Source organism: Bombus fervidus, chromosome 3 (genome assembly GCF_041682495.2).
Source record: "Bombus fervidus isolate BK054 chromosome 3, iyBomFerv1, whole genome shotgun sequence".
NCBI lineage: Eukaryota > Metazoa > Arthropoda > Insecta > Hymenoptera > Apidae > Bombus > Bombus fervidus.
This window is the reverse complement of record NC_091519.1, coordinates 4553303-4575568: the sequence shown is the minus strand read 5'-3', so window position 1 is coordinate 4575568 and position 22266 is coordinate 4553303. Positions and strand designations below refer to the sequence as shown.

Below are 22266 nucleotides of genomic sequence, written 5' to 3'. Positions count from 1 at the left end.
TACGCTTCAATTATGAAAGAGGAACTCCTTTTGAATCAATTGTGAAAACTTGGAGACCATGAACTGTCTGTACATACGAATATATCTTATATGGGCATGTCAGAATAAGATGTGGATACTCCCTATCCTCCCCCCCCTCTCTCTCTCTCTTTCTAAAGAGAAGGGCCACTTTCTTATACATGCAGTTCTCACTCTAGGTAGTTTCAACTTCTCTCGGGGCAATTCTGTTAAGCGTTAGGTAGTCCACCGTGGGGTTTTAGTCGGTAAGTCCGACACTACCCCGCCGCTTCCCAGAAGCAGCGGAGTGTTCATGAGGATTTCCCCACGTATAAAAAAAGAAGAAAAATAGGGAAGAAAAGGTAGTTTCAACTTCAGTGGAGAGTGCTCGGTCATCGAGGCGCCGGCGCTCTACCAACGTAACGCATGCGTGTTATATGCACACGTCAGCAGACGCGTTTCAAATAGCTTACCTTGAAGTAAAAAGACAATGGAAATATTTCGAAATTGAAGAAGCCACACACAACTCAAATATAATATATACATATCGACACACAATTAAAGAAAGCTGTACAAACATTCAAAATCCTATTAAGATTATTTTATTTCAAGCACCCAAATAATAACTGCAAAATATTCAGTTACTTACTATTAGTAAGACAAGTAATGGAGTAATGCGAAGACTAACAATATTTGGCATTTTGTACAATTACTGAACAAATCAAATAACATTTAATAGATTTATGTAGAAATCATTTTACCAGAACAACAAAAAATCAGCATAATATACTAATAGTAGGATTATCTTACCCACAACCACAATACATCGAAAAGGTAAAAAAGTATGATACACATCGCCCGTAATGTTCTTCTATTTAGACGCAGACGGAGTCATTACACATGACAACATTATCCTGATCATATATCACATTGACCAAGGTCTTAACCTAAGAAGAATAGTATACCAAAAAGCTCCTCACACAGGTTGTACGTTTAATTAGGAAACAAAAACAAAGAAAAAAGACCTAAAGAGAACAAGTGTTGCCGGAGGTTCAATTAACAGTACACAAAACAGTAAATACCGAATAATTACAAATAATTATTGCCATTCTTATCGCCAACAACCCATCTAGAAATGAAAAGATAGAAATGAAATATAGGCGAAAAAAAAAAAAAAATGAAAAATAACCCAAGATATATATCAAATCTCCAAAATATGAAACTAGTCTACAAGAACGATTTTAGCTATTAAGACTATAAATATAAAATATGTAATGATGTAATTCAATTTTGAAATTCAATAAAACATCTATTATTTAAAAAATATTTATTTTAAAAAATTATATTTATTTATTTATTTTATTTTTTATATATTAATTATATTTTAATTAATTATATTTATTTATTATATATTTATTTTAAAACATTTATTTTAAAAAATTATTTAAACATAATAATTATTCATGAATAATAATAATAAAATAATTTATTGAATTATTTTATGCATATTTTGTTATCAATTATTTTTTATTTACTATTAATAAACAGTTTCGCAGAAAAGATTGCGAATTCCTGCCGCAGCACTCCTGCGTCCTCTCCCATTCTGAAGGAACTGTTCCTCAGGTCTAGTTTGGGCATTCAGAGGGACCACCACTCTCAACGCTAACCCCTGGGCCGTCGTGCAAGTCTGAGGAGATTCCAGATCCTCCTCGGCGTGTCGTCCCCTATGGCGGCGCAGGGCCGCCCTTTGGCGCGGAACCCTACAAGGGTGGGATGTTCTCACCCTCTCCCACTCTGCCCGCTCCTTTGCGAGCATTGCTTCTTCGCAATAGAAGCGGACTGTGTGGAACCCCTGCTGCCCCCTCAGCATCACCTTCCACCACTGCCGAAGAATCCAAATTTTCGCCAATCGCTAGTCGCAGTACACGGTGGGGTGCCTCTCACGCTGGACAAAACTCCATCGTGTGCTCGGCCGTGTCCTCGCCCTCTCCGCAGTGGTGACAGATGTTCGTTACCTTTGTTCCAATTTTCTGCAGGTACTCATCGAATATTCCATGCCCAGCGAACACCTGCGTCATGCGGAAGGATAACGGGAGCACTCTGCGGTTCGTTCAAACTTCTCAGTTCGGGAGGACCGATCTAACAGCCCGGTGGCTCTAGATCTGAACTTGTAAGTGTAAGTCGGAGCGCCACCGCTCCCATACCTCTCGCCTAGCTTTCCCCTGAACGTCTTGAGCCGCCTACCCAGCGGGGGAGGAGTCCTCGCCCGAGCCCCGGCCTCTCAGGTTTTCGTACACTCCTCGGAGCGCCAAGACCAGGAGCTGTAACGGTGGAGACGCCATCAGGAGAGACGCCGACGCATAAGATACCGTCCGATATCCCCTTATGATCCTGATGGCGGTTGTCCTATGCAGCCTCCTCAGTAAAAGCAGACTGCGACGACTCGCCATCAAATCTTCTGCCCACACCGGAGCCCCGTACAGTACCCGGGAACGGACAACTCTCACATATAATCGGCACACTCCGACCCCGGCCCCACCAATATTCGACAGCAAACCACATAAGGCGTTGGCTGCCACCGTCTCTTTAGGGACCAAGAGCCTGAAGTGCGTGAGGTGAGGCCTAGATATTTCATCTGAAGCTCCACCTCGATGTCCTCCCTCTTTATATCCAAACACAGGTCGGGCCGAGGAGCCCCCCTACGCCGCCAGTCATAAAATCCGATAGCCTCCAACTTGGCTACGGACACCCTCAAGCTCAGCTTGCGTATAGGCACACACCACGCAAGCGACGATGAGCTTGCCGTGACGCAATGTCTCGTGCCACTAACATCCCCAGCCAGGAACAACGTGTCGTCAGCGTTAGACGCCATGCTTGTTTCCGGTGGCATGAGACAGCGAAGCATCGCGTCATAGCTGATGATCCACAGAATCAATCCCAAAACAGAACCCTGCGAAACACCGTGCTCGAGGGGTCCCCGCCCCTCTTCATCCTTGCCGGTGTAGCGACCTACCTGTCGCTAAGGCCGGATAACACGAATAAGGTAAGGAAGCACCTCAAGGACCTCCACTATCCCATCCTAGGGTATGGTGTTGAACGTGTGGACTATGTCTAAGGATTTTTTCAAATTCTAAATACATTTTTCTCAAAATTAATTGACTATCTGAGAATGAAATGACTGAAATAGCTGAATTCCTTTGTTAGAACATTCGGATATTTGAACGTTTAGGCGAACGTTCACCGAACAGCAAACGAATGTTCGGTTACACTCTTATTTTTTATTTTACTAAAATGGAGGAGATGGATTGGTCGCTCTGTTGGTCTAAAGCCTCCGCAGGGAGGGCTCACTTATGTGAGCCGATGGGGGCTGGCAAACCCACGTTCCCGCAGCCAGGGAGGACCGTCGGGACAAGCGTCCCGTTTACGTGAGTCCTCTATGTACACCGCAGGGAAGGTCGCCGGGAGTGTAATGCGCTTGACCGCGGTTATGCTCTCTCTACGTGGCCTTGGGTAGTAGCGCACCCACGATCCTGATGCGAAGGATGGGACCGCCGGGATAAATTCCTGAGTACAAAAGTACCGCAGGTCCCCGCTTGCGTGAAGTCCCATCTGGGTCTAATGAAGTTCGGCTAGCAGATTGTCGAGCCGGCAGTGACGTGGCCGTACATCCACACGGTGGTCCCACCAATGACATAAGTTGGTACCACGGGCGGTCGAGTGTTAGCCCGGAGGGAGTAGCGACCCCTCTGCTCGACCAAATTCGGGTATGGACACGTGGTGGCAGTGGTTGATGCCAAGATGCTGGCAAGACGGCCGTTTACGGAGTGTGGATCCCCCCTCCCCCCGTTACTGTTACGTTGGCGGGTGAGCAGTGTACCAACTGCTCCGGAACCGTCCTGGAGAGACGGTAGGGCTTAGAAACAGCCCCGTCTGACCTGAGGCGAGTGAAAGTTCCTGCAGGCCTAACTGCTCAAGGTAGCAAGGTACTGGGTACCTTGAGCGTCGGTTGGGCGTATCCCAACCCCATATGGTCCTAGGGGACCTGGGTTCAGTATGGTGTAAAGTCGGCGCCGAGGTATGGGCCCATAAAACACGACAAGCTGCTTGTTGGTCTAAAGCAAATCTAAAGGTCGGATTTTCCATATGCGTCCAATGCGCACGCTGCATTAAGAACGGTCAAAAACCCAGCATTACTAGATTGAGAGAATAAAAAATCCTCTGATAGTACTCATACTATAAACAAATGGAAATGCAGGAACAGTATCGTAGACACAACGCGTGGAGACGTAAGACGAAATTCATATTATATAACACATGCGACGTAGCTGTCAATGTGACGTTATATTATCGTCAAATTAAGGGTATCGTCTGGAAACCCTGGATAAGCTCGAATCACACAACATCGCAGCAAACACAAGAGAATGCTTCTCTATTGTAACGGTAAAAATCAGCGATCTCGCAGCGAGACAGTGTCACTTACGTGATTTGGGTTTTAAATCGTTTCTGACCCAACGCGCACGTTGAATGTACATAAGAAACCTCGCCTTAAATGCACTATAATAACTGACGATATGTTACATACGTACATAAACGTTGCTGTATTAATCCTAACCATATAAAGTATAGAAGCTAAAATTAATCAAAAAATTCAGTTTATAAATTCGTTTTCCTTTTTCTTACCTTTAGACCCCTTTGTCTCGCTTTTTCAATTGCTGTTCCAAAATTAAGGCAATCTCCAGTATAATTCGGAACGATCATCAAAATACCAGCTGGAAATATATTATAGACGTAAAACATTTTATAATTTAATGCATAACATTATATAACTCCATTTAGGATTTACGATAATAATATTAATAATACACTTCTGATCATGTATGCTATTATTAATTTCTTAAGAATAGCTTCCAAATTTTTCACATTTGATGCATGTTATATAAATAATTACATAGTATTTATGTAATAATAATTGTAATAATGTAATATTTAATTATAAAATGAAACTTCATTACTGACTTCTATGGTAATTAGTAAAACACATGAAATTGTTTAAATTGAAATCAATGAAATGACCTAACGCCTAAACTTTTAGTTAAATTTTCTAATATTTTTTTATATTTCAAAGCTTACGGAAGCAGCATGAAATTTTTTTATCATCTGTTACTAAACACTCTGAATAGATAATAAAGATAGTACAAAATCTGTTGTTTAACTTTGCGGAACTAAATCGGACATTTTGTGAAGTCTCGAAATTTCCGAAATTAGGATTAAAATTTTCGAAATAAAACCAGAAATTATTATTTCCTTTCCTTTTTTTCTGGAGGTATCTAATTCTAGAGGTATCAAGAACTAAAATTTTGTCAAATTGTTTTCAGATAATCAAAGAATTTAATGGTGAAATGGTACCAATTAAAATCTAAGCAGAGATGCAATTGAATTATTATCAGTTAAGTAAAAATAAATTTATATGTATCGTCACAATACGAGATGCTTCGAAATTTCTAGTTTCTCCTCTCTAGTAATTACATATGAAATAAAGAAAAAGAAAAATTGTAAGAGGAACACAGGTGACATAGTGAAATAGTAAAATCCATCAAACTCCAATGAGTAGAAGTTCACATGTTTCAAAAATCGTACACGTAATTTAAGAGTCACGTTAACGTTAATTCATTCTTTACTTGTATCCTGAGTGTTCCAGATCTATGATACATCGTTATACTACCAATCACTATACAAATTGATTTTTAAAATTTGATATAAGTGACTACGTGCGTATGGGATGCATACGACTGTAAATACAGACCAAATTGGCACCATTCTTTATTTTACGATCTCATTGTATCATTTTCACCAATCATATCAAAAATCAAGTCAAAATAGTCTATTATATCTAATAATATATTGTGAAAGTAAGTTTCGTAACAATCGTAAAAAAACTAGTCATTTTTAAGATCTGTATTTTTCAAATACTTTAGATAAGAGGAAAATGATGACTTAAACATTTCTTTCGTATTAGTTGTAACATATTTCAAATATCAAAAATAAATAACAGAATCAATGTTACAACAACAAATTGAAACAAATATCAGATATTTAGTACAAAAGTAACTTATCTAACGTAAATAACACGAAATACTCAAATTTGGATTTATTCCATCCTGTTCTGTCTAAATCCAACGAAATTATAAATCTTACAACTTACTATTATTATATTGAGAAACACGGTCGATGGCATAAGAGATATGTTTTGACGGTGGTGCTGCGTATATTGAGCCTGCTACAGCTGCAGCTAACATACCATTTCCAACATAACCTAAAAGAATAATATTTGAAACTAATTTTGTATTGCTTAATTTTATTTATACTATTATATATTCATTTAGAATTATATTATATGTACATATGTACATATATATTGTATCTACATATATATAATGAAAAACGCCTTCGTATTTTTAATAGTTAGAAAAATAGTAGTGGGTAGCATTTATACCAGATATACTATATCTACACATGTACAGTGTACAGAGTTTAAAGATATTGTTGATAAAAATTATCACAGCGTAATTCTACACATTTGATTCGATGAACATTTAATTAAAAGAATCCATACGAAATTGTTCTTAAGCTTGAAAATCAAAATCGAAAGAACAAATTTTTTTGCATCGTATCTTACTTATCGCGAGAATAAACTTTGCAACAGGAACCATAGGTTGCAACTTAACCGATGTTAAAGTTGTATTGTCTATTGCATTGACATAATTTGTAATATGTTTATATCTAACAATCAAATAGGAAGTAAATAACGGGATATTAATGAAGAAATAGAAAATTATTTCCTGTTTTTAAATAGAACGAAGCACCTACCTTCACGATTTCTAAATATTGCAAGATTACGTTTCCTAGCAAAAGTTGGATAGCCCCGATTCGGTGTTATTAGATCTGATCCAGATGAGTGATTTTTGTCCGTGCGATATCGCTGCAATCATATGTCTTTCTTCATTTTGTCAGTTAAGAACAATGAAGATTAACATATGATGACAGCAATATTGCGCGGATACAAGTCACTTGTCTACGTCGGAACTTCATTTTTTCTGCAGGTAGATACTTGAAGGACATATGAAGATCCACTATGTTTCTTTTAAATAGAATCACATTTCTTTATGCGTTGATCGGTACAACTCGTTATTCCACATAGGAAACTATCAAGTTAGTGATCATGCCAAAAAGCCAGCTCAGAAGATATTCGTTATCTTTGTTACCTTGTTTCAAAAGCACAATTTATTAAAATATTTTCCTGAACCAATTACTTTTTTAACATAACCAACTTTAGTAGTTTCTTGTGTGGAATAAAGAGTTGCGTTAACCAATGTATACAAAAAATGCAAGAAGATACTGTTAATTATGCCGAGAAATGTTTCAAACAAAAGTTGAATAGCTTCTATTAGATGTACATTAATCGATGTAATTAGCATTTTTATAGGTGGGCGTGTAAAGGACCTTTGAAACTCAAATTTGTTTTCTTAAATGGAATTATGCATTTCGATATTCTCTATAGAAAGGTATTCAGCCATGTATGTTGCAAAATTGTTTTGTAGATACTGTAACTTATATTTTGCAAAATAAAAATTAGAACATCTAATGAACTTCAATGTAAGTTGGTAACTTTATAGAGAATGTTGGACTGCGTTGTTTAATCTATAAAGGAATATATGATTTCTTTAAAAAAAGAAACAGCTTTGACCATGTTCTCTACGCATTCACCTACAAAAGTACTAATTACATCGATTACTGTCCTGCTCGGAATCATTCAACTTTTGTCTGAAGCATTTTTTGATATAATTGACAGTATTGAAAATATTTTAGCTTCCATCGTGGGTTACTCACCTTGTATGTAAACATATATTTAACATTATATTTTAAAATATTTAACGACCCAACAACAGCAATTAGATTTTCGCACAAGACAAATTTTATTTTGCAGTACCTAAGAACTTAACCAACTTATATTTTCTGCTGCGAAATAATGAAGATGTTTTAGTTCCTGGGATCATTTTTGTACAAATTTATAGAAACAGAATTCCATTAAAACGATCATTACTTATACATATTATCATAATAACGAAATATTATTGTTTACTGAATATAAACTATGAAGCATCAATGAGTTCATGGAAATTTAATGAAAAGTATAAGTTATAATATATACGTGTTATTGAGATTTTAGACGATTTTCAAATGTTGCTCATCCCTACCTTTTCCATTCGCCTTTTTCCGATTGCTTTTATCATAGTGCGGAATAGAAAAGCAAATTAAAGGAGTACAGATTTCAGATTCCCTAATAAAAGCATAGAGAGCCTAGAGAGTGATTGCCTATGATATGGTTACCATATTTTGGTTACTATACTACGCTATATTACACTAAAACAAGGCCCGATCGGGATAGAAAACGTAGACGACTGTTATAATTTTGGCAAATTATAGCGTCGATGATACTGTACGACAATTTCATATTCTTAATAGTGAGATCACACAAAAGCACTTTTTTACATCAGTCAATTTGACAGTTAAAGCATAATCAGAAATGAACAAAAAATATATATATAATTATAATTATAATATTATACACATATATATTATTAACATAATATATACATATATTATAACTATATATACATATATATTATAATTGTATATTAATATATATATTAATATACAATTATAATATTTTATATATATATATATATATAAATGCAGTAAAATGCTTATAATTTATATTTAATGTTAATAGTTTGTAATGTTAATAGGTTATTAATGAGTTGATTAAATTCTTAAAAAATTCGATAAAAATTTCGAACAGAAACGAAAATATTATGCAGGATATCTTCGAGAAAAACTTAACGGTCTATTGTAAGTAGCGACGTGCGAGTATCCGAGATCACGGACTCGGGGCTTGAGAAAAATCGAGCGTGTATTAGCGATGTGCAACTAACCATTAGGAACCAAAGATTTAATGCATCTTCTTAATTCTTCAATTGTACTAAATTATAAATCGCCGACGTAAAGAGCTTATAAAAGTTGAGCAGAGATATTTTTTAGATTCAAAAAATTACCCCTACAATTTTTACTTTACAGACGTATATATTATCCAGACGGAATATAAAATGTACTCCTTCCACACGAATTGCATAACCTTGAACTTTTCTTGAATTAATTTTTTTTATATTTGTGACATCCATTTGACAATCGATAAATTTGGTTGTTGCATTTTTTCTGTTTTGATTAAATATGTTACTGAAAAGAAAAATTTGAAACAATAAAACAATTAGTTTATAATCTCGCCACATATATATATTTATCTTAATTTTTTGTCATCTTTGTGACATCATAAACCTGTTTATGGTATACGGCCATATACCTACACGACCATGCTCTGATATGTATGCGAATTTAATCAACTCATTAAAAACCTATAAACATTACAAACTATTAACATTAAATAGAAATTATAAGCATTGTACTGCATTTATTTATATATATAATATTATAATTGTATACTAATATATATATATGGTTACAATATATGTACTATATATAATCTATATATTATATATAATATATAATATATAATATGTAATATATATATATAAAAGGAAATTTGCAACAACTAAATTGTGTATCTCCTCGTACTTTATAACCAATTTTGGCCCATCCTAACGGTTCTAATGCCATAAAAATAATAACCAAAGCCACCTGGGTCATCTAAATTGTACAATTAAATTTTGTTTGTTAGAAAATGTTACATTTCGCCATCATCGATAACTCTGTGCAGATTCTCTTCGAATTTTGCTCCGTATAAGGTGTTCACACATTTGTCTTTAGTTGTCATGCCAGTGTTATTTCTAATATACAATAATATATAATAATATATGATAATGTTATGTTACGAAGCACGAAGAATTGTTTTCTTTTTCTATGTTTACTTGTTAATGTCAGTACTCTTGTTTCATTCATACAATAATTTTTAACATATTCATATTTAGAACACTATGGACATATTCAAAGTATATGAATATTATCGGTATGCTATTTGTTTATGTATAATACAGTTACGTATCACAAACAAAAAATGTAATCTATACCAAGTATGTTCATCACTTATGTTTATGTAGTTACGAAGTGCCATTGAATTACATTAATGTTTCATTTAGGCATTAATAAAAACCCTTATTATAATTTATAGCAATTTTTTAAGGAAGTTTTTAATAAAAAGGAAACAATTTAATGATATTATTGATTATGAACTATTTGAAGAAGTGGAAATAATTTAAACCTTTTATTGGAAAAATTGAAGCGATAATTATAGCGTAAAACTCAACATACTATAATCGATAATAATTAACTTTACACAACAAAAGGCCCATAAGCAACAAGTATCAACAAGTATGATATGACTCAAAATAAAATTGTATTCATAATACATAATAACATGCATATGATGTTCCGATTTTTTAAAAAATAAAGTAAGCGCATACCAGCCGCGAAAGGTTCGTGTCCACTTCCACCGCCACATATCAGAGATACCTTATGTTTCCGTTCTTGAAGCTAAAATACAGCAAATTGTTAGTAAAATTTTTCGTGGAAACGTCAACATTATACAGTAAAGTTATGACAACATTAGGTGTTATTCGTATTAATTTGTTTTATATTCAAGGTTATGTACGTACGTTTGGCATCAAAACGACTTTATGAGATTCTTGATACTCCAATTGCGGAAATGCAAACGATAATCCAAAAAGAGATTCCGTGACGGCATTATTAACTTCATTAACTAAACTCTTCATAGTTCTGAATAAAATTTTCGTAGAATACACACTGAAGTAAACGTAGCTGTTCACGAAATCATTCTGCTGCGTACTGTGAACGAAGAACATTCAAGATTAATCTTCACTCAGAGGTCAAGAATTATCGCACACGTTGAAATCACAATAAAGACGCCAATAACTCTGAATATACATGAGCTACACTTTACTGTGTGATCCCACTACGATCATACGTCTGACTTTGTCGTGTTTAACAGGAAAACAAAGAAAAACATATGATTGCAGAGGGTTCGCGCGATAAAATATCGCTCGTGTGTATTCAAGATAATACACATGTATTCATCATGAATGTTAACCAGTTAAGCGAAATGCAATTAGATAACATCGAGTATTTCTTTACATTTTGTGTATAGTGAAACTACACCATTTCTTAATGAATCTCGTTGATACTCGAACGTCACACATACTAGCTTGCAATGGCTTATGTAATTGTTGTTTATGTTTATATATTCATTAACGTATAATATCTATGAAACGTATTAAAATTGATTAATATCTGTAACTCCGATTATATATTAACTTCTGATAATCTTAGTTTTGTAAGTGCTACTATATTGCATTTGGATAAACATTGAAAGGACGTGATAATTGGGAAAATTACGAAAAATTCGTTCAGATAATTAAAATGTGTGAGAAAAATTCTAAGGACAAGGTTAAAGTATTAATCTGGATTTCTTTTAGTTGTATTGTCATTGATGAACTGCTTAAAACACTCTCGCTATCACGGACGACTAAAGTCGCTCGCCACGATACCTTTGTTCAGATACCACAGGCAACTGAAGTCGCTCGTCACGAAAATAATCCAGTCAAATTAAACCTAACAAAAGTGAATCCATAAACAAATTAATAATAGAAATATTTTTGTATGATATGATTTGGAACGATATTTAAAACAAAATAAGCGACTTTGAAACAATTTTCCTCCGGTACTTCATAAATAAAATATCGATTAAACGAAAAATATATGACTTTTCTTATATTTCGTTTTACATGTTAAAAAGCATTTGTCATCCAACAAAAGGGTTTCAATGGAAAGTTGTATAGATCATAGAATTATTCGTAAAATGAGACCTATTACACTATGATAAGTCCAATTTGTAGGTTACAAATTAATAAAAAGTGCCAAGAAATCCTTTTTCTTTAAATCGTTTATAGCTTTAATTAAAAATAGTATGCAGTATCGAGGAACTGTGATAAGTAAGTACTATCAGAGAGGAAATGAGAGTGCTCACGCTCGTAGTTCTGGTTGTTTCACAGCACAGGTGCTGCACCATGCGGCCAAGTGCTCAACTCAGCTAAAATTAGCGTATACAAGAACCTATAAAATTAGGGATCTGCCCTGCTTGGTTATACACTACCATAGACAAGAACCTACTGAGTTCCACGCTACAAGAAACTGTTTAACCCCTTGCCTTGCAATTTAAGTTCCAATAGCGCTAAGCATAAACAGCAACAAGGTCGGTCACACGTCGAGCCATTTCACAGTTTGGCTGAGCGTTCGGAGTTGTGCAAATTGCATATGTCTTTTGATATGTAAATGCGTGTGTAAGGTACAACTAATTTTATTTTCCAAAATGTTTGATAAATAATTACTACCAATTGACCATTGAATAAGAGAGATTTATTATCTTGAAGTAAATAATAAATCAATAACATCGACGAACCACGTCTCTCACACGATACTAGAGGTTAAAGGGTTAATTGCACGGTTCTACGGAAAAGTTCATACCTACTCTTCTATCTGAGATAGACAAGTAGGAAGATGACAATTTTTTTTATTATTAATTTATTATTAAATTGTATTATTTAATTTGTATTTTACAATTTACCCAGCTGAACATTCGGTAAATTTTTCTAGCTTAATTGCTAAATAACATGTTGATGGCTACTCCCAGCAGGATACCATCTTCGAGTTTTATTTCTTTAGTGAGGTCAGTGGGGTATTTTCTCTTTAGTCCTCTTTTTATGAGAGTTTTGCTCGCTTCAGCAGCTAGCTAGTTCGAATGTGTTGCCGTTCTTTCTTTGTAGTATTCTGGGTACCTACCGATTACTTCTTTGACCGCTGGTATTTTTAAATCCTAGCGTACATCCTAATGACAAAATTACACAATAGTGAAACTAATTGTAAGTTGCCTAAGAAAAAGAAATTAATTGTTTACTATATTTTTATAAAAGAGAAAAGAGAAAATTCTTTTTCAAACGATTAGTAGAGTGATACAATAATTTTTATATTTTTCCGAACACCACTTAAATTTAACATTAATCCTCAGCACTTGGCATGTCAATTGTGCTGGCATGAATATTTTTTCATTGTCGCATGGAACTATATATTCTTTTTTCTTAGTACGTACGATGGTGTTAAGACAAATTCAACGACATTGAATATGAGCTCATTTATTGTTGTAAAATGTTATAAATTAATCAGTTCATAAGTAAACGCTGTAAACAAATATCGAAACCTAACCCCAAACTTCTCAAATTACAAAATATTACTGAATCATGAAAATTCACTTTAGCTGATATACTTTAGACGAATAAACATTGTAGATGTTAAAAATATCTATCAAATAAGATGTCACATGTTAAGATTGGTAAATTCGTTGACTCATAAATAATAAAAACTGTCGAAAATCGCACTATTTTCAATTACTAAATATTGAAATTGAGAATGCGAAGTTGAAACTGTATGAAAATGTGAAATTCGAACGCCTGGGATAACCGCCTGGCTTTCGTCATCCCCCACTGTGGAAAGAGAAAACGTCAACACTTGAAGGTTTTGACAAAGTGAACTATGAAAGCCTCTTACAAACAATCAAAAAACATTTCCCGAAATAAATCCATCACTTACTGAAATCATACCTAAGCAACAGAACCTTTGTAGTAAAAATAAAGGATGTATATTCTGAAGTAAAACACATCAAGGCAGGGATACCGCGAGGAAGCGTTTTAGGACCAATATTATACACACTATACACGGCCGACATACCAACCACCACCAACAGCAAAATACTGACATTCGCGGGCAACACGGCTGTACTAGTCAGGCATACTAATTCAGAAACAGTAGTCACGTTACTACAAGAGCACATCACAAAAATAGAAAAATGGCTACAAGATAAGCAGATAAAAGAAAACCCCAGTAAATGCAACCATATTACATTTACGCTAAGAAAACGGAAACCACCAAATATCCAATTGAATGGCACGCACATGGCAACATAAACAAGGCAAGTTAAATACCTAGGACTACACTTAGATACACAACTTAGGTGGAAACAACATACTAAATCAATTATAGACAAAATACGAATAAAAAGAAGACAGATGTACTGGCTAACTAGTGGAAACTCTAAACTCAACATAGAAAATAAACTAAAAATTTACAAAACGATAATAAAACCAATTTGAACGTACGGAATATCGCTATGGGCGACAGCAGCAATGAGACACATAAATAAACTAGAGTCGCTATAATCGAAGATACTGTGAACAATAGTCAACGCCCCATGTTATATCAGAAACGAGGATATACGCAGGTATTAAAAATGGTTGGTATTAAAAATACCAACGGTCAAAGAAGAAATCGGCAGGTACGCAGAAAAATGTAAAGAAAGAACGGCAACACATCCAAACCAACTGGGTGCTGAAACGCGCAATACCTATATTGAAAAATGTCTGAAGAGAAAGCATTCCACCGATCTCGTTAAAGAAATATAATAGACAAACTGTAAGATGGTATCCCGCCGTGTAGCCATCCACGTGTTATATAATAATAAAGTGTTAGAAAAATTTACCAAATGTCCGGCGGGACAAATTGTAAAGCACAAATTAAATAATAAAAAAAAAAACTCATACAAAAATAGGATACCAAATTTCATACAATCAATTGATACGGTTGTTCTTTACCTGCAGGCGGCGCCCACATAATGGGAGCTGTGACGGTGCAGGTTATAATCGGCTGGAAAGCCAACCTGCTGGGACCGAGCCATGCGCTGACAGCTCCGCCTTCTCGTAGCCCCCGCTGGTAACGGCACAGCGCGACGCACGCGTCGCGAGGCGCCGACTAAGCGAGCTGTCGCCCGAAAGGGTAGGTTCAACTTGTCCAATGACCATCAGCGCGCCGCTCCCTTGGTGGAGGACGCTAGAAAGTAGGAATAATAATCATACAACATCATGATTGAGTTGCCAGTATGAGTTTCCACTCGAGGTATGGCGCGGCCGACCACTGGTCAGGCCCTACATGCTAAAATAATTGATACGGTTGTTCTCTGCAGGAAGGACTCGCCTTGTGCGAGCCGATGGGGGCTGGCAAACCCACGTTCCCGCAGCCAGGGAGGACCGTCGGGACGAGCGTCCCGCTTACGTGAGTCCTCTATGTACATCGCAGGGAAGGTCGCCGGGAGTATAGTGCGCTTAAGTGCGGCTCTACGTGGCCTTGGGTAGTAGCGCACCCACGATCCTGATGCGAAGGATGGGACCGCCGGGATAAATTCCTGAGTACAAAAGTACCGCAGGTCCCCGCTTGCGTGAAGTCCCATCTGGGTCTACTGAAGTTCGGCTAGCAGGTCGTCGAGCCGGCAGTGACGTGGCCGTACATCCACACGGTGGTCCCACCAATGACATAAGTTGGTACCACGGGCGGTCGAGTGTTAGACCGGAGGGAGTAGCGACCCCTCTGCTCGACCAAATTCGGATATGGACTCGTGGTGGCAGTGGTTGATGCCAAGATGCTGACAAGACGGCCGTTTACGGAGTGCCCCCCCCCCCGTGACTACGGAACGGTTACGTCGGCGGGTGAGCAGCGTACCAACTGCTCCGGAACCGTCCTGGAGAGACGGTAGAGCTAGAAAGAGCCCCGTCTGATCTGAGGCGAGCGAAAGCCCCTGCCAGGCCTAGCTGCTCAAGGTAGCAAGGTACTGGGTACCTTGAGCGTCGGTTGGGCGTATCCCAACCCCATATGGTCCTAGGGGACCTGGGTTTAGTGTAATGTCCGCATTGAGGTATAAGCCTGTAAAACACACGAAGACTATCTGATACGGTTGTTAATTTTCATACAATCAATCAACTTATGAAATGAGAAATTTTTCAGTTTATGCTCCGAGCTTACAAGCAATCTGGGAGACCTATGTTTATATGCGCAGGTGTAATAAAATTTTGTCATTCACATGCTTGGGTAAAATCCAGTTATAATCATTTTCGCTCAGATGTAAAACAATTTCGTATTTTGCATACCGTAGTGGAACTTGTTTCTATTAATTTCTGATTTCTTATAATATCGATTTCTATAGATTACAAATCAATAGAAAGACTTTTTTTGTTATTAATGATTGTAACATGAATAACCAATCCGCATCAAATAAGACATTTTTAAATACTCGTGCATCAGCTTAAATTTTAAAAAGGATGTCTTTTGGAATACTAGAAATATTTTCTAAATTATAGTTATAATTAGACTGCGGATTTTTATGCAAATTCATATTTTTATGAATATAATCACAAAAATAGAGGATAAATAGATTTTATTTACTACATATTATAATGAAAACGAATATTAAATTTTGAATTTATTTCTACATTTTTGCTTATAATTATATAATATATTTGCATTCTGTGTAAATTTTCCATAAAATTCCGCAATCTAGTCATAACCTAAGCATATTTAACTTCTTCTTTCAATACCTAGTTCTTTACTGATCTACATTTTATACATAGCGAATGGTAACAGCGAATAGTAGCAGGGACGGAAGCAATTCTCTGGATCTTGGTTGTGTAATCCCACTTTCGCATTATGGATTGTGAGATATGGTAGAAATCCTTTTAAAATAAGATATCTTGCTTGTAAGAAAATATTGAGAGCCGAAACAAATGAGTTGGAGAGGCATACTCAAACCACAATCCATATTATAAATATAAGTCGGAAGGGATCAGAAAGCAAAACTGAATCAATTTCCTCCACCATTCTTGAAAAAGACGTAAAATGAACAGAACCAAGATATGTGTGACGGATGATGGATGGATAGGTATAACGAAATGACGAGAATGATTGCTGTTGCAACCGTCAAATGTATTTAGAATAAATAATTAAATAGGTTCGATACCGTCGATAGACGTTCGTACAAAGTGTTTAACAAATAGAATAGGCGTTCGCGGATAACTTGATAATAACTCGGTATATACTCAATAATCGCTCACAACTGATTATTGGTAATTGCTTCGCTTGCGATCGTGTCCGCTTATTTATACTGATTGAGGGGGAGTCGAAAGATTCAAATTCGACTTGAAACGACGGTTGCCCTTGTCGCGTAAATTTTAGTGGTGACGAGTTGACTGACTGCTCTAATGGTGAGACCGTTGACTTGACTACACGAAGATTAGAAGAACAGTAGTAGACACGTCTCGTACTATTAAGGAGGAAAGCTCGGTGTGGGTGTGCCTTTTTGAACTAAGAACGCGGATTCGTTGTTCACACTTTTCGGTAGGAAAAGTGAGGGTAACGATCCGCGATTCTCATTGGTTATAGCCAACATTAATAAATAAAATTATGCATGAGAAAGTCTCCTGTAGATGTGGCTCATGGGTGTCCTTGTTCATGGGAAAAACCCGCTATTTCGCTAGACAAACACCCGTTTCCTCCGTAATTTGTAAGAGCGTACAATAAACATAAGGACCGCTCTAAGGATGCACAAACCGAAAAATACTTATATGAATAAAGATAAAGTCAAAAAGATTCGGTTTATGGTGTTTCCTTAAGTTTATTGCGGGTCAGTGTAACAATGTGTAGGTCCTGGCAGCCAGACCGTGAGGGATTCCGCACGGACCATCTCATGCGACGCAACAAATGGCAAGCAGAACTTGATTCGTGACACCCTCAACAACGACATTGTTTTTGCCTGGAGATAATCTCGCGCTAATTTCGTATGTCGAGGCGGTATCCGTAATCCGAGGCACAACAACAACATGAGTCGCTCTCGCTTCGCCTCGTCCTATGACTCATGTGTCGCCACATATGTTTTAAACTATAGATGCCAATATGTTGTAGAACATAATCGAAGTTTTTATTCTCTTAAACATTTTGTTAAAATGACGCAAGATGTAATGCGAGATTCAAATATTGTAAATGAAAATGACACTGAAAGAAAAGGAAATTTCAGCATTAATAAAAAATATTGCTAAGAAGACGATTACGACAGGAACATCGTACTTGTTGCAACATAAATTATTTTTGGTACTTGTCGATGAGATAACAGACATCTCAAAAATGAAAAATCTATGTATTTTAACACAATACATAGATAAAGGAAAAATAAAAATTTTTTATTAGATTATTTTCGGGTGAAAGATGGCACATCCGAACATTTATATAAATACTTCGAATATACATTAAATAAGCATAATTCGTTCGTGGTTAATGTTATTAGCATTTGTATAGATAATGCATAGTATAACTCAATCGTTCCCCGCTTAGTATAAAACAATAACGAAGTTGCTATGTTTCCATGTATTTACTACTCAGTGCACCTCATTGCGTACGATGCATGTAATTATTTACCGACTCGTGTAGAGCAATTGCTGCATTTAATTTATTCGAATTTACTAAAAATTCGATAGGTAAGGCAAGACTAAAAATGATTCAGTCGTCGAGATTAAGATAGTTAGCATTGTTCGAAAGTATCGAAGGAATATTGCAACAATAGGAAGCAGTATATATAATATTTGTATTGACAGTTATTGAAGATGAACAATGAACACTGCTATTATGATTTTTAATAACTTAAATTATTTACAAACTAAAGTATATCTAGAACCTTTGCTTTTTGCTTTACGGGTGTTCAGAAGTTTTAACACATTATTTCAGAGTTCCCAACTATCAATTCATCGTTTGCCAACGGAATACCACACAGTTTTACGAGTAGATTTAGATAGATTTAAACTTTATTAAGGTAGATATAATACACCTACATTTAGATTAAGATAAGTTCCTTTCGACAATAACAAGTTATTTCTTCTGGAGTCAATCAATATTGGTTAATACACAAGAGATACTAATCAATAGCATAACATATAATACAATAGAAACTGGAAAATGTGAAAAAATTAAACATTTTCGGTGTAATTGTCTGAAATTTTATCAGAATACACATAAAGGTTTAATTTGAAGACTCCCATTTAAGGAGCCATTTTTTTAATCTCTTTAGATTTCTTAAATCTATCTATCTACTATTTTGTAGATTAGCAACCATAAAAATCAAGTACATTGCATTTGTGATAAATTTAAACCAAAACTGAATAAGGAAGAAATTGTAATTGCATAGAATTTATTAACAGTGTGTTACCTTTGATTAGGTCGCAATATATTTAATATGCTATTTAATATGTGAATGAGTAATCTTAACTGTTGTTGGATATGTATATAAATAAAATATGAATAAAATAGAAATTATTTCATACTGTTTAGTGTACTTAATTTTTATAAATACAATGAAAATTATTTTTCACTTTTCAGCGCATTTCGAAATCGGTAATATTCTTTTTGGAAAAGTATTGTATTCCACTTTTTTTAATGTAACAATCAATATTACAGTGCCAACGTAGAATGGTTTTCATTGCCATTAATAATGCGGTAATTTATTTATACTAATAAATAAATATAATAAATATATTATCTGTTTCAATTTTTGGTATTGGTATTAATTAATTGGTATTGATAAATAGAAAATTGTATAGACTGTACAGTCCCACATACGAATAAAGAATAAACCAGCTGTACTCTATCTCCGACATTATACTTTGAATAGTAATAGAAAGGAATATTTCTATGATTTAATAGTGTGTCACATATCATTTCGTTATGAAAGTAGGCTTATGTTCGAAAATGAATTGGTAGAGCCATGTCGCCTGTGACTGAAGCACGAGTTGAAACCTATATTGAGAAATCCAACTGCTGAATAATTTGCTTATGCAGAGCTTATTATTGAAGCAACGCCCACCTAGACTGCATTGAACGCAGTACACAATATTCAGAATATTATTTATTTATGCTGATGAAAGAATATACAATGCCCAAGTATGTCTATATGAAAACGAACAACAAGAGACGGATGTTATGCTACGGAATATCTGTTCCTTAATAGCATTCGAAATCCTAATATTCGTCAGAAAAATGTATTTAAATCAGTATTTGCAGTAATTAAAAGAAATATTAATAATGATGAAAATACAACAGAAATGTTGCGTTTTATTATCAGAGGAGCTGGTAGCAGCCAATCGTTAATTTTAAAATTACTTGTTGAGCATGTTAAACGCTGTTATAATCCTACAGTTGATGCGATAATAAAAAGGTCTTCTATCGAAGTAGTTTATTGACTGTCGCCGTTCAAATATTCTTTTCATTCCTTTATTTATATTTCCTCTTTTTCCACTTAGAAAGGCGCTGTAATAACCTATCAGTGGATGACAAGACAAAGGATTAAACAGGAGAAGCCAAAGTAGCGTAATATGATGTAATTGATTGTTAATAATATTATCAATGGTGTCTTACGAGAATCAACAAAAAACTAATTTATAACTGCAGGAATTCAAGACCAATGGAAAAGTACTTTGTGGCATAGATGTACTTCTCAATTTACCAAATGTCCAGCTAGACAAATTGTAAAGTACAAATTAAATAATAAAAAAAAAAAGAGAGAAGATGTACTTCTCTTTGATGACATCATGCAACTACCCTACTAACTGTAAAGAAACAGCTGAAGTCTACTTCCTACAACCAATGTGTAGAAAAACGATCTAAGTATACTTGAAACGAGGAATTCGTAATAAAGCGACAAGTTCATTTTACAGAACGGACAAAATCCGCTTCCAGATGCAATTTTGTAAACAAAGTGCCCAAATCAGTCACTTCCAACGTTTGTGGAGAAACGATCAGACACAATAAAATAATAATGACATATATGAATAATAGATAATTTTTAATGGCAGTAGTTAAGAACGAAAGGATTTACGGGATTAATTGGTGGACTGCGCGTACAAAATGCAAGGTTTCATCCCGATAGCATAAACTAGCTAAATCAACTAATCGATGAACATATACAGGATATTCGACTATAGGTGTAAAAAAAATACAAGGGGTAACTCTTGAAGCTAAAATAAAATAAAAGTCAAGAATAAAAAGATTGCGTTTTCGGCTTTGTTTTTTAGTTATTGATAATTAAAAATCAGCTGAAATATCCCTGTACTCGAACAAACCTCCTTACACGAACGAAAGTACGTCAGCCTGAGCAGCGGGGTACACAGCGATCCTCAAATCAAATGATACATGGGCTGCAGAAATTCTTCATTGCAGAAATAATTCATTGTAGTATTCGGAAACGTAAACCATCCTGCACGACAATTCGTTAGGAAAATCATAGATTAAACATTACACCCACCTACTCATTGAAATCCATAACAGCATATCGAAAACCGCCTCATAGAATTTCCTTTAATCCTTTGCCCCCTATAAATAATTAATAAATGAAAGCACATATGAACAACATTTACACAAATCTACACGCGCCGCGATTGTCCCCTCCACGGGAGTCCACAGAAAAATCGTAACAAAAATAGCAATCATTTTATATTACGGTAAATGTTAATATAACCTCCGTTTTCTTGCAGACAAAGCACACAATAAGCGCTGTACACACTACACACTCAAATCATTTGCATTGGAACTAAATAAAAAAGATTAACAAAATAGCAAATAATAACAAAATAAAGAAAATAAAGGAGCTAAAAAAACTAAAAATAAAAATGACCAAAGAAATCTACACCGGAATAACTTAAACCTATACTAAAACGATAAATAACTCCAACTTTATGTTTATACGGTTAAAGGTTCTCCTTAAGTTTCTCTCTGGCTCCTGAAAAGATTCTGTTCTTTCAAAGCAGTTTTGCCCTCTTACCAAACTTTTAAAATCGCTAAAACATGTTGTGTAACAAGATAGTAGAGGAGAGTTCATTTAAAAAAAGAATTTATGATATTCTTCGCCAACGCTTTCATTTCCTTTGTATAATTTTTTCTGTTTGTATTATGTGCGCGCCATTCAATTGGATATTTGGTGGTTTCCGTTTTCTTAGCGTAAATGTAATATGGTTGCATTTACTGGGGTTTGCTTTTATTTGCTTATCTTGCAGCCATTTTTCTATTTTTTTGATGTGCTCTTGTAATAAAGTGACTACTGTTTCTGAATTAGTGTGCCTGACTAGTACAGCCGTGTTGCCCGCGAATGTCAGTATTTTGCTGTTGGTGGTGGTTGGTATGTCGGCCGTGTATAGTGTGTATAATATTGGTCCTAAAACGCTTCCTCGCGGTATCCCTGTCTTGATGTGTTTTACTTCAGAATATACA

General features: G+C 35.4%; 1 protein-coding gene across 3 annotated transcripts in view; it reads right to left on the bottom strand.

Annotated features, from left to right (window-relative positions):
• The window catches only part of LOC139998456 (triokinase/FMN cyclase), a 58219-nt gene extending 47245 nt beyond the window's left edge, over positions 1 to 10974 (bottom strand). For 2 of the 3 annotated variants that reach the window (XM_072023008.1, XM_072023009.1), the window contains exons 1-4: positions 10725 to 10974; positions 10533 to 10602; positions 6200 to 6310; positions 4678 to 4766 (exon numbers count right to left, since the gene is read on the bottom strand). In XM_072023008.1, coding sequence (XP_071879109.1) covers positions 4678 to 4766; positions 6200 to 6310; positions 10533 to 10602; positions 10725 to 10931 — 477 coding nt within the window. In that variant the 5' untranslated portion in view covers positions 10932 to 10974. The remainder of the gene's footprint in view (positions 1 to 4677; positions 4767 to 6199; positions 6311 to 10532; positions 10603 to 10724) is intronic. The other variant, XM_072023006.1, reaches the window with a different exon arrangement.
• Between the last annotated feature and the right edge of the window lie 11292 nt (positions 10975 to 22266).